Here is a 14227-nt window from a genome sequence, read left to right on the forward strand (position 1 = left end):
GAGCCGGTAGGAAGCACGAGTCCGCCGTCGACAAGTCCGCACAGTGACGGACAAAATGTCACGTCACAATATATATGTATATAAATTATGCATAACCATTAGTTGTATTTACAGCTATGACAAACTATCAAATTAGTAATACATAGATATAAATATGATTTAATTTTTGCCCAAAATAAGAGGATAATTTTTGATACCTTTAATGTATAAGTCTATTTTATCTATTGCAAATATTGTTTTATTGACAAATATTTCTATTCATATATGATTTGAATAGAATTTTTATTGTTTTTCGTTTTTGATGTTATAATCTGAAATAGTAGTGATGAATTAACAGGAGGATCGATCCATTATATTAACATAAAGTTGTCAAAAAATTATCAAAAATATTTGATGAAAATTATTTACAAAAATTAATTTGTAAGTGATATCAGACAAATAAATATTTTTTTTTAGATTTTCGTTACTTTTTGTCGCTCATATTAATATTCGAACATTTAATGATTACAGATATGAAGAAGTTCACGTTCCTGCTCTAAAACCGAAACCATTTGCAGACAATGAAAAACTGCATCCAATTGAGCAATTACCTAAGTATGTGCAACCTGCTTTTGATGGTTTCAAGACGCTGAATCGTATACAAAGTCGCTTATATCAAACGGCATTGGAGAGCGATGAGAATCTACTCCTGTGTGCTCCAACAGGAGCTGGTAAAACCAATGTAGCTCTACTGTGCATGATGCGAGAAATTGGAAGACACATAAACGCTGATGGTACAATCAATGCAGATGAATTCAAAGTAATTTATGTCGCTCCGATGCGTTCGCTGGTGCAAGAAATGGTCGGCAATTTCCGCAAGCGATTATCAACATATAATCTGACTGTTTCTGAATTAACGGGTGATCATCAGTTAACGCGAGAACAAATTGCCGCTACTCAAGTAATAGTATGTACCCCGGAAAAGTGGGATATTATAACAAGAAAGGGTGGTGAAAAAACTTTCACATCATTAGTACGATTGATTATTATCGACGAGATTCACTTATTGCATGACGAAAGAGGTCCTGTTCTGGAAGCATTGGTCGCGAGGACGATACGAAACATCGAAACTACTCAAGAAGATGTGCGTCTTGTTGGTTTATCAGCTACATTACCCAATTATCAAGACGTTGCAGCATTTTTGCGTATTAAACCGGAGACAGGACTATTCTATTTTGACAATAGTTTCCGGCCTGTAGCTTTAGAACAACAGTATATCGGCGTTACGGAGAAGAAAGCATTGAAGCGTTTCCAAGTAATGAATGAAATCGTTTATGAAAAGACCATGGAACACGCTGGCAGGAATCAAGTACTGATATTTGTGCACTCACGTAAGGAAACCGGAAAAACAGCACGTGCTATTCGAGATATGTGTCTGGAGAAAGATACTTTAGGTCAATTTCTCAGGGAAGGTTCCGCGTCGATGGAGGTTTTGAGAACAGAAGCAGAGCAAGTAAAAAATCAAGAGCTTAAAGATCTGCTACCATATGGTTTTGCGATTCATCACGCCGGTATGACTCGTGTGGATCGTACGCTAGTGGAGGATCTCTTCGCCGATAGACACATACAAGTTCTCGTATCTACAGCGACTTTAGCTTGGGGTGTCAATTTGCCGGCTCATACAGTTATTATCAAGGGTACTCAGGTGTATAACCCGGAGAAAGGTAGATGGGTAGAGCTGGGCGCTTTAGACGTACTGCAAATGTTAGGACGAGCCGGTCGACCGCAGTATGATACTAAAGGCGAGGGTATCCTTATCACAAATCATAGCGAGCTGCAGTATTATCTATCGCTTTTAAATCAACAATTACCAATTGAATCACAATTAATAAGTAAGATGTCCGATATGTTGAATGCGGAAGTGGTGCTAGGAACGATCCAGAATATCAGAGATGCGGTTACCTGGCTTGGCTATACTTATCTTTACATTAGAATGCTTCGTTGTCCCAATCTATACGGGATAAATCATGACAAATTGAAACAAGATCCTTTATTAGAGCTCCATAGAGCTGATCTAATTCATTCAGCTGCAATCGGATTGGATCGTAGTGGCTTAATCAAGTACGATCGCAAATCTGGCAATTTTCAGGCGACCGAATTGGGTAGAATAGCATCTCATTATTATTGCACTCACGAAACGATGTCTACATATAATCAGTTGCTGAAGCGCACGTTGAGCGAGATAGAATTGTTCCGGGTGTTTTCACTGTCGAGCGAGTTTAAAAATATAAATGTCAGAGAGGAAGAAAAGCTAGAGCTGCAAAAGCTGATGGAAAGAGTGCCAATACCGGTGAAAGAGAGCATCGAGGAACCAAGCGCGAAAGTGAATGTGTTATTGCAAGCATACATCTCGCAGTTGAAACTTGAAGGATTCGCGCTTATGTCTGATATGGTATTTGTGACGCAATCCGCCTCACGTCTCATGAGAGCTATCTTTGAGATAGTTCTGTTCCGTGGGTGGGCACAATTAGCAGACAAATGCCTATCTATCTGTAAAATGATCGATCGCAGGATGTGGCAATCAATGTCGCCACTCAGACAATTCCGTAAGATGCCAGAAGAGATTGTGAAGAAGATCGAGAAGAAGAACTTTCCATGGGAGAGGCTGTACGATCTGGGACCCAATGAGATTGGCGAATTGATCCGCGTGCCGAAACTAGGCAAAACCATTCACAAATACGTCCATCAATTTCCAAAGCTAGGCTTGTCCACGCATATCCAGCCGATTACGCGTTCCACTCTAAGAGTTGTGCTGACTATCACACCGGATTTCCAATGGGACGAGAAAATTCACGGTATGTCGGAAGCGTTTTGGATCTTAGTCGAAGATGTAGATTCGGAGGTAATTTTGCATCATGAATATTTCTTATTGAAGGCCAAATACGCAGCTGATGAACATATAATTAAATTCTTTGTGCCAGTCTTTGAGCCTTTGCCGCCACAATACTTTTTGCGCGTTGTATCCGATCGGTGGATTGGGGCGGAGACACAATTGCCTGTAAGCTTTCGACATCTGATATTGCCTGAAAAGAATCTTCCGCCTACGGAATTGCTGGATTTGCAGGCGTTGCCGATAACAGCGTTGCGAAATGCTAAATTCGAGAATATCTATTCTGCTTTTCCACAGTTCAATCCAATTCAGACGCAAGTGTTCAATGCGATTTATAATTCCGACGATAATGTATTTGTTGGAGCACCCACAGGTTCAGGAAAAACGACCATTGCGGAATTTGCAGTGCTAAGGTTATTAACGCAGAATCCGGAAGGACGGTGTGTATATATGGTTAGCAAAGAGGCTTTAGCTGAATTGGTCTATGCTGACTGGGCAGCAAAATTTGGTCAACAGTTGGGAAGAAAAGTTGTCCTACTGAGCGGCGAAACAGGAACGGATTTGAAGCTACTTGCCAAAGGACAGATCATTATTACCACGGCGGATAAATGGGACGTTTTATCACGTAGATGGAAGCAACGGAAAAATGTCCAAAACATTCAGCTGTTTATCGTGGATGAATTGCAGTTGATTGGTGGTGAAGAAGGCCCTGTACTAGAAGTTGCATGTTCGCGAGCACGTTACATCTCTTCGCAGCTTGATAAACCTACTAGAATAATAGCATTATCGGCCTCATTGGCTGATGCCAAAGACGCCGCACAGTGGTTGGGTGCACCGGCAGCTGCAACCTTTAATTTTCATCCTACTGTGCGACCGGTACCTTTGGAATTGCACGTGCAAGGTATAAATGTCACCCATAACGCGTCAAGATTAGCTGCCATGGCAAAACCAGTATATAACGCAATTCTTCGACACGCTGCACATAAACCGGTGATCGTATTTGTACCTACTCGTCGACAAGCGAGATTAACAGCCATTGACTTGCTGACATTCACGGCGGCTGAAGGTCAACCTTCGAGATTCTTTCATGCGGAAGAGGCTGACATTAAACCATTTCTCGATCGAATGAGCGACAAAACGCTAAAGGAAACTTTGTCACAAGGTGTAGCTTATCTTCACGAGGGTTTATCGACCGACGATCGTCGTTTAGTTGAGCAATTATTTGACAGTGGAGCCATCCAAGTTGCGGTCGCCACGAGGGATCTCTGTTGGGGTTTATCTATCAGCTCCCACCTTGTCGTAGTCATGGATACACAGTGTTATAATGGTAAGACACATGCTTACGAGGATTATCCGATCACAGACGTTCTGCAAATGGTAGCGCGAGCTAATCGTCCGTTAGAAGATGAGGACGCCAAATGCGTACTCTTGTGTCAAAGCTCAAAAAAAGATTTTTTTAAGAAGTTTTTGAATGAACCACTACCGGTAGAGAGTCACTTGGATCGCCGGTTGCATGATCACTTTAACGCGGAGATTGTGACGAAGACAATCGAGAACAAACAAGACGCGGTCGATTATCTCACATGGACTTTCCTGTATCGACGACTCACTCAAAATCCTAATTACTATGGCCTGCAAGGTGTCACACATCGGCACCTCTCAGATCATCTATCCGAGCTGGTCGAGAGCACGTTAACTGATTTAGAACAAGCCAAATGTGTCGCCGTAGAAGACGAAATGGATACCTTGCCTCTTAACCTCGGAATGATTGCTGCCTATTACTATATCAATTACGCTACTATCGAATTGTTCAGTCTGTCTCTTAATAACAAGACGAAGATCAGAGGTTTGTTAGAAATTATTTCAGCGGCTGCTGAGTATGAGAGCGTTCCAGTGCGACAAAGAGAAGAAAATTTACTGAGAAGTTTGGCTGCACGTTTACCTCATGCTCCACAGGCTGCTAGAATGGCTGATCCTCATGTGAAGGCGCAACTTCTTCTGCAAGCTCATTTATCGAGGATACAGTTAGGCCCAGAATTACAAAAGGATACTGAACTGGTGTTGAGCAAGGCCGTAAGATTGATACAAGCTTGCGTCGATGTCTTAAGCTCCTCTGGATGGTTAGCACCTGCCGTCGCCGCTATGGAACTCGCGCAGATGGTGACGCAAGCGATGTGGTCCAAAGATTCTTATTTGAAACAACTGCCGCACTTTACAGCAGAGACCATCAAGCGCTGCACCGACAAGGGCGTGGAGACTGTATTTGACGTCATGGAACTCGAAGATGACGATCGAAATCGGCTATTACAGTTAACGGATGCGCAGATGGCAGACGTGGCCAAATTCTGCAACCGATATCCTAATATTGAGATGTCGTATGAAGTACAGGAGAAAGACAAATTGCACAGTGGCGGCACGGTAAATGTTATCGTACAACTGGAACGGGAAGATGAGGTAATTGGGCCGGTAGTCGCGCCATTTTTCCCGCAAAAACGTGAGGAAGGTTGGTGGGTAGTGATTGGCGACCCGAAGAGCAACTCCTTGCTCTCTATCAAACGTCTGACGTTACAACAGAAGGCAAAGATCAAGTTGGATTTTGTCGCTCCTGCACCCGGTCAGCATTCCTATACTTTGTACTTTATGAGTGATGCTTATCTTGGTTGCGATCAAGAATACAAGTTCATCATCAACGTCGGCGAATACGAATCGGCTAGTTCCGGTTCAGATTCTGATTGAAATCATTAAACCTAATATGCTCCATAGTATATACTATTTTTTTGTACCATATGTAGGCATGTCAAAAGTATTACGATATCTTTCATACAATTCTTTTTTATTTGTTAACAGTATCAGAGTAATCTGTACTAGTAGTAATTATAATTTCCTTTATTCTACAAATTCAACTTCAAATATTTTAATTGTCGTCCTTATTCTAACAGCACATATGTGAAATAAAAAATTGTACGCCTCATTTTTTGTTTTCCTATTTTTTGTGGTTCAACGGTAAAAGGAGGAATGGCAAGGAAGAGGGCAGGGAGGAAGAGAGAATTATACAACGTTATAATATAGTAAAGATATAACTTATTGTTATTGATAATCTCTTTGATACGGTTACAAGCTCTTTTTATTTTCGCAAATTCGTTTTTACAACGATTGACCACGCATGCCGCGCCCTCTTTCTTCTTTTGCATGCGTCGCATAGTGGGACGAATCCCAAATGTAGGTGGACAAAAACCCTTGAATAGAAAATTGTCAAAGAAGCTACAAAACCACATATATACACATCCCATACTTCTTTTGAAAAGATCTGCACAGCGTATAGTCAAAGCACGTATTATAGCAAAGTTTGAACTGATGCGATTCCTTGTGCAGCTGTCTGTAAATTAAATTCTAGCGCCTAAATAAAACATGGCTAGCAAATCCCGCAGTTGTATTGGTATACTTTTTTTCTTCAAGTAAGTATGTAAATGTGTATTTTGACACTATATGTTTTACTCTTATTAAAGTTTAATTTTTCACCGTAAAAAACGACGATTTCTGTAATTTATATAAAAAATATGTATTTCAGGATATTAAAGCGCAGATAACAAAAATATTGACTTTTACCAAACTTTTAAACATGAATTCCTATTCTTGATGTAAACATAAAGTCACAAAATAATTGAATTTTAGTTTCTTTTTAGTTTTCTTGTTATTTCAAGATCAATCCTTACAAAGAAACACACGGAAAAGCCCTCTCTTCCCCGAATTTGATGAGCTTTTAGTATGTTGTTCTATAGATAAAAATAAAAGATATGTATTTCTTTTATATCAACTATATCTTATGAGTCATACATTGAAGGGGTGAAAACCTTCCTTTCAAAAAATCGTTTTTTTTTCTTTCTAAGTGAATATCATCGAAACCATAAGAGATAGAAGAAATTTTCCACAATGAAAATTAAATGGCTTCAAGTGTATTTTACAACTATAATAAAACAATTTTTTAAATATTTATTTATTGTATACTTCTACTTCCATCTTTATTTAAAAAAATTTTTTAATTTAAAAATTTAAAAATTTTTATATGACGAAAATAAAAAAATGTATATTAAAATCACGTTCCGAAAAGTCATTTTTCAGATATGAACGAAAACGTCTCTACATATGCACTCCACGTGTATTCGTCTCTTACCGCGTTGGCTGTGTGAGATAGCATTGTGGACAAATACAACACAGTTCATCACAGTGCAGTATAGCAGTGATTATTGAAATAAGTTTTTAAATAATAATAATTATAATAAAGATTATGCGTTTCGCTGGTTTTCTCCGTGTCCAGATCCATTCTTGGTATGCCAACATTTCGTGAACCTTGCAGTTCACTTCAGGGCGAGGAGCAGCCTGATACTGAGCTGTTTCTCCAGGCCGTTCCTTTAACACATAACCAGACCAAAGGATCCTACCCATTTTTCTATATGTCAAAGGAACAACAGATCGGCAGGATATTAAACAAACACAATATCCGAACTGTCTTCAAACCATCTAAGAAGATAGGACAAATCTTAAGAAATCCTAAAGATCAAAAACCTCCACTCAGCTCCGCAGGAGTATACAAAGTACCTTGTTTCTACGGGCAAGTATACATTGGAGAAACCGGGAGAATGGTCAACCTACGGATAAAAAAACACCAACGTGATGTCAGTCTAAAACACGCCACGCAGTCGGCATTATCAGGGCTGCGGTCCACTTCCTTCTTCCAAATGCTCTAAACGTTATGCTCCAAACGCTACGCTCCGATTGGTCCATTACTATTTCGAATGCTACAATTGCTACGTGAACGCTCCAGCCAACCCACCTCCCGAGGTGAGGCAGTTGAAGCGAAGTGGGAGCAAAAACGATGATGTATTGATGACGTAATCAGAGTTGCTGGGAGCGTTCCGAAGCATCAAATGGACCAGCCATATCAGTGCTACAAATGCTCTGTAGCGTTTGAAGCGCTAAGTGGACCGCAGCCCAGAACACAGCATCGAAACAGGACATCGAATACTGTTTGACAAAACGACCACAATAGCCATCATTACATCATACTTTCCAAGAAAGTATAGAGAAGCCATAGAGATACAAAAACACCCTAATAATCTAAATAAAGATAATGGCTACAACATAAATAAAATATGGAAGACCATTCTCCCGATTATTGAAGACCTATCAATTCCACCACTCCCCCCGCCCTACCCACAATTCTCTTCTTCCTCCTCTCCACCACTCCAACAAGCAACGTAATATAAAAGAAACGGCCTGGAGGAACAGCTCAGTATCAGGCTGCTTCTCGCCCTGATGAAATGGACTGCAAGATTCACGAAACGTTGGCATATCAAGAATGGATCTGGACACGGAGAAAACCCGCGAAACGCATAATCTTTATATACAGGATCATCGAAAAGTATCGGACCCCCCTAATATTTTCAGTTAGAATGCATTTTGGAGAAAATGTCCAATAGCAAAGTTGTATGGTTTTAAGCGAGGAGTAAAATGATGATCTCGACTTTGATCTTGACCATGTTTGGTCATTTTAAGGTCAACCTTATTTTTTTAAATGGAACTCCCTACATTTTATTGCATATTTTTATAGCTTATCTCGAAAGCTTTCCAAAACACTATAATAAAACATTTTTTCATTAAGTATTTTTTGAGTTATAAAGGTTTGGACATTTTTCCAAAATGCATTCTTACTGAAAATATTAGGGGGATCCGACACTTTTTGATTAATGTATTTTCTTTAAACCAATTAATTGATCTCATTATTCCGCGCACAAAAGTATTAAGGTTATGATTACTGAAAACTAAATAATATTTTACAAGATATTTTACATTTTGTGTCAAAAAATTGTTAACTTCGAACCTTTATAACTCAAAAAGTACTTAATGAAAAAATGTTTTATTATAGTATTTTGGAAAGCTCTCGAGATAAGCTATAAAAATATGCAATAAAATGTAGGGGGTTCCATTTAAAAAAATAAGGTTGACCTTGAAACGACCTTAAAGGACATGGTCAAAATCAAAGTCAAGGTCATTATCTTACTCCTCGCTTGAAACCATACAACTTTGCTATTGGACATTTTCTCCAAAATGCATTCTAACTGAAGATATTAGGGGGGTCCAATACTTTTCGATGACCCTGTAGAAAGCACCCGTGAAAGCCTCAAGAATATTAATAACAATAATAACAACAACAACGGTAGTGACATTGTTAAACTGCTAAAATCAGTCGAATATAATTTAATGATATATATTAAAGAACATACAAAATATTTTAGACAATTAAAAACAATTTATGTGAATAAAAAAATTATTACTTTATAAAATTTTATTCATTTCATTTTCATCGTACAGCAGCTAATTTCCATGTTTAATGTTGATATGAATAATGGTATTGAAAGACGTTGCATCTTATACAGGGTGTCCCATTTTAATGTCCCAAATAACTTTTTTATTTTTGATCTTAGAAAATAATGTTTCAGACAAAAGTTGTATGGCTTTGAGGGGGACATAAGATGGTGTCATTAGTTCGACCTTGAATAGTTGCTTGAAGGTCACGTAAAGATTACCTTCAATTTCTTAAATGAAACTCCCTACTTTTTATTACACATTCTTGTAGATCATCTCGAGAGCTTTCCAAAACACTATAATTAAGTTTATTTTTATTAAGTACTTTTCGAGTTATAAGGCTTGTAAGTTAAAGCATCGCCGGCATTAGCATTCTCCAAGGTTTCATTTTTGCACTAAAAATTACATTTCTCCGTAAAAATGAAAATAAGAGGTAAAACGGCCTAGATCTCGACAAATGTTATTTAGGTTATGATCCTAAACAACATTCAAGAGGTTTTAGCCGTTGGTCGGACACCTTGGGTAATGCTAATGCGGTGCTGTAACTCGCAATCCTTATAACTCGAAAAGTATTCAATGAAAATGAACTTTATCGTACTATTTTGGAAAGCTTTCGAAATTATCTACAAGAATGTGCAATAAAAAGTAGGGGATTCCATTTAAGAAATTGAAGGTAACCTTCACGTGACCTTCAAGCAATTATTTAAGGTCAAACTAATGACACCATCTTATGTCCCCCTCAAAGCCATACAACTTTTGTCTGAAACATTTTTTTAACATAAATAAAAAAATGCCTCGGTGGTCTAATGGCTTAGGACGCTCGTACGGTTTACAAGAGATCCGGGTTCAAGTCCCGGCCGAGGTAATATTTTTCACAATAAATTTATTAACAGTTTTAATATATTTACATCTTTATAATATATGATGCTTGATGATAGCATCAAAAATTATTAAAATTGCTTGCTTAAATTTATTTTGCGATTACTAGAGTAGTTTTAATTACGTTTATTTAGTCCGGAAAAATAATTCGGCGCGCAGTTTGTGTGTGAAAAAGACTACAATATGGTATATATGCAAGTACATATATAATGTATATTAGTAATTCAAGATTGAATTATTTAAAAAGCAACGAAGATCCAGCTTCGACAGTAATAGGCATTTTAAATTTCTAGTATTGATTGTGTTTCTCACATATACGGTCTAAAAATAAAGATATTGTATAAATAAAAAAGTTATTTGAGGTAGGACATTAAAATGGGACACCCTGTATAATATGTATGTATACACCGGGTGTTCAAAATAAAGCGTTACACATTTTTATCTCGGACACACGGCATTATTGAGAAAAATTGTTCAGACAAAAGTTGCAGGGTTCAAAAAGGTATAATTACTGATCTTATCAGTTTGACCTTGGGTGGCGTCGCCAAGGTCAAGTCAAGGTGTAACGTCCGCCGCAAATTAAAACGATCCACAGCGAACATCACCAAAATTCGGTGTGAGCGTCGTTGCTATAGCAACGAAACACCTGGTACCGGTTGCGAAACCGAAATCGTTGCTATAGCAACGACACACTCCAAGCGCGTGTTACTGAAACGACACGTCACGCGCTGTTCACGTGCGTGGCAAGGTGCAACGCGCCTGCGCGAGCACGACACTGCAAAAGCGCAATAAATGCAGCCGAAATAATAAAATTGATGAACCAACGTGCTCAATAAGCCTCCTCAAGGCGTTAAGTGGCCGATGCCACCAAAAACAGAATTGCATCGCCCTAAAAAGGGGACCGAAATAAAAACCTGTGAATAATTCAAAAATAGTAACTAAGAGCTCCATGGCTTGCCGGTATGCAATGCCGCCCAAATAGAACCAGGAAATGCAGGAAACGCCCTGCGGAAAAACTCACGCCAAGTGTCTTAAAGGCACTTAAATAAACAAGCGGAGAATCCATTGGACGGTCGTAATATCTTATTTCAAGTAACGATATTAGAATTATGCACCAAATATAGCGGAGCGAGCGATTTGGTGCATAAGGAAGCGCGGGAGAACGCATGGGGAACCCGCGGCGTTCCTTTGCGTACTTCCCCTCCGTAGAAAACCGAATAAAAGAGGAAATTCAACTAATTTTAACGAAAAATAGAATGTTCTAGAACATTGCGCAAATTTTCCACCACGGAACGTCGACGGGGACCTGTATATAAACGAGGACTGTTTGAGGACCCACGAACTTAGATTTCAGTTTTTTTATAGTCAACATTAAGTATTTCGGAAGTTGAAGTAGTTACGAACAATTGCTATAACCGGTCTGAATATTGTGCCGCCGACGTCCCGCGATCTCGGGAGTTCATAAGTGAAGAGCGACAGTGCGCCTAGCTACATGAGTAGTGTAAGCAGCAAATAAAATTTTCATTTTTTTTCTCTCTTTCTATTTGTTCATTTCGCGTAGAGTCCCCGCTCGTAACTTCGTAAGTCTAGCACAACGAATGTATTAAAATTCGTGTGTTTCTCATTCCGAGTTCTAAGTTGTCCGCGTACGCAAATGCACCTTGCCTCAAATAACGAAGCAAACCGTGTTCGAATCACGAGAACGTGCTTGTCTTTCTTAAATCTTCCTTTTTTTCTCTTTACTTTTCATCTCGTGCATGCGTTTAGTCTCGCGTCGAGACATAGCGTCGTGCCGAGCTTACGAGACCGCGCTTACCGTTTTTTTCTTGTAGTTTGTTCTAATCGCGTAAATCCGGCGTATTGCCGGGAATTTATGTCGTTATTGTCACTCACATGGCATTTCGTGAGTTTAGTTGTTTTGTCTTGTTCTCGTTTCATTATATTAAGAAATCACTGTAAAGTTAAAATTCTTGACACCGTTTCTTTTCTCCCTCTTCCTTTTTTTGGGACCTCTTTTCTTTCGCGTGTGCGTTGGTATTGAAGCAGAAATCATTTCGGCGCATTACAGTTGCAAGTGCCTACAACGCGAGGTGAACAACTGTGCCGTGCAAAAGTGATGTGCCATTTATGTGTTGGGAGTGCCACGAGAGGAGCAGCATAGGGAACCCACGGTGTGCCTAGCGTTCTTTTTCCTCCACCTCACTTCGAGCGACGTATTCCCACACCTTAGTGGCGCGTGAGCCCTTTTCAGAGCTCCGCGCCCTCCTCGGCCCACTCATTTCCCTCGACCCGATCCGGCACGTGAGCCCTACCAGCGGCTCCGCGCCTTCCTAGCCTGGCCGTCGTTAGCTCGACCTCGAGCTGCGGTCGTCCTCCGAGCGGGAAGCAAGCGCTCCGATAAAGTGCCCCGCCGCTCACTCTCGCCTAGCCTTTCCGACGTCGTTCGGTCCTCCCCAGCCTGACCGGGGCCACAAAAGAAAGGTCCGGTGTGAGTGCAACCTCCACTCTCCATAACGTCACCGCGTAGTCATTCAGTGTAGTCAGGGACGAATAACTCCTCGGGCGCTCCCCCTTCAAAATGTATGCATACCGTAAGCGGAGGAATGTTCGCAAGAGTAGGATGGACCGCTGCAGGCGAGCTGGCCGCGAAGCGGCACTAAGAACACTTGTCAGGGAGTACCACCGGGTCGCGAACTTCGACCCGAGGGTGTTCGCGGATCCCCAGTGGATCCAAGAAAGAATAGAATACCATCCAGTCCCGGGGAACCACCCCGACCTTCCGCCGGCGCGGGCGGTTACACGCAGGCTCCCGCGGATCGTCAAAATTGAGGTCGTCGCAATTGCGATTAAAGTGATGCCTTGGCCCGCCGCTGAGCCATCTACGCTCATCAACAGCAGAAATAGAAATAAAGCCGCAACTACATAGAATATTCTTTGTTTTTTTTCTTCGCATCTTTCTTTCCATTTAGCCATCAGTCCATAAGAGCGTTGAGGGAGTCCAGGTTCTCTGCTCAGCCCCCGACTCCCCTTCTTACTCTCGTTCCCTCTAGAATTCCCGCTACAGCGGGGAGCCCGACGCTCTGCGTCCTGCCATCAGCGTCGACGGCCTCCGAAAATCGGGACGTAACACAAGGTCACATCAGTTTTTTAAAATGGAACTCCTATTTTTGTTTCCAGAATCTAATAGCTGATGTCGAGAGCTTTCCAAAACGCGCGCGCGCGCTATAAGAAAATATTTTTTTATTAAATACTTTTTGATTTATAATGCTTGAAAGTTACAGTACCGCTGCGGTGTTACGTAAAAATGAATTTTTAGTAAGTAGGGTATATAGGCGAGTTCTAAGCCATGGGGCTCCGAGGGAGGATGAGGGGCAAGAGGTTACCCGCGGCGCGGGAGGGGTCCGCGGGGAGGGGAAGGGTGATGTCACGATAGGGCTGACGTCACGGAGGGGGAGGGGAGGTGGATGACGTCACGGAGGGGGAGGGGAGGTGGATGACGTCACTAGGCGAGAGGAGTGACGCCACGGGGGAGGGGGATGTTACTAGGTGTGGGTATGACGTCACAGTGGGTGACATCGCGGGGATGACGTTGCGATGCAGGAGGGACGAGAATGTCCCGGGTGCAGGAAATTACGTAGCGGGAAATTACGTAACGCGGGATGTGTGGAAACTTGCGTTCGCGTCGCGATGATGCAGGGTCAGTGGCCGTCGGGCGTGGTCCTTCCGGGCGCAGTCCGCCGACGGTCCCTATCGCCGTCTCCGGGCGCGATCCGCCGCCAATCCCTACGGCCGCTTCCGGGCGCGGTTCCCATCGCGCGCTATACTTACCATTTATACTTACCGTTTCTCTTCTTTATATACGCTGTCATCTTCTTCCTCTTATGCAATTATATTTCACATCTCTTTCCCACCAATTGTTTTTTTTTTATATTTTAATAATAACTTAAAGAGAATAGTCTCCTAATACGAGCGCAACGATATTGTTGAACGCGGTGATACTATCGGTATGCGGTGGTGTCGCGCGTGATGACGCGCGCGTAATAGGGTAAACTTGAGTATGATGGCCATAGTTTTTTAAAATGCAAAAAACGTACATTTATTCTTGTTACTTTTTAA

The 14227-nt window shown here is 41.1% G+C and overlaps 1 protein-coding gene across 1 annotated transcript; it reads left to right on the top strand.

The window, feature by feature from the left end:
- Positions 1-510: 510 nt before the first annotated feature.
- l(3)72Ab (U5 small nuclear ribonucleoprotein l(3)72Ab) lies at positions 511-6396 on the top strand (the record flags this gene model as incomplete). The annotated part of the gene is made up of 1 exon (XM_018522253.1): positions 511-6396. A coding segment is annotated over one exon (5095 nt), but the record flags the coding sequence as incomplete, so codon positions are not given.
- Between the last annotated feature and the right edge of the window lie 7831 nt (positions 6397-14227).

This window comes from Trachymyrmex cornetzi, unplaced genomic scaffold, assembly GCF_001594075.2.
Source record: "Trachymyrmex cornetzi isolate Tcor2-1 unplaced genomic scaffold, Tcor1.1 scaffold100, whole genome shotgun sequence".
Taxonomy (NCBI): Eukaryota; Metazoa; Arthropoda; class Insecta; order Hymenoptera; family Formicidae; genus Trachymyrmex; species Trachymyrmex cornetzi.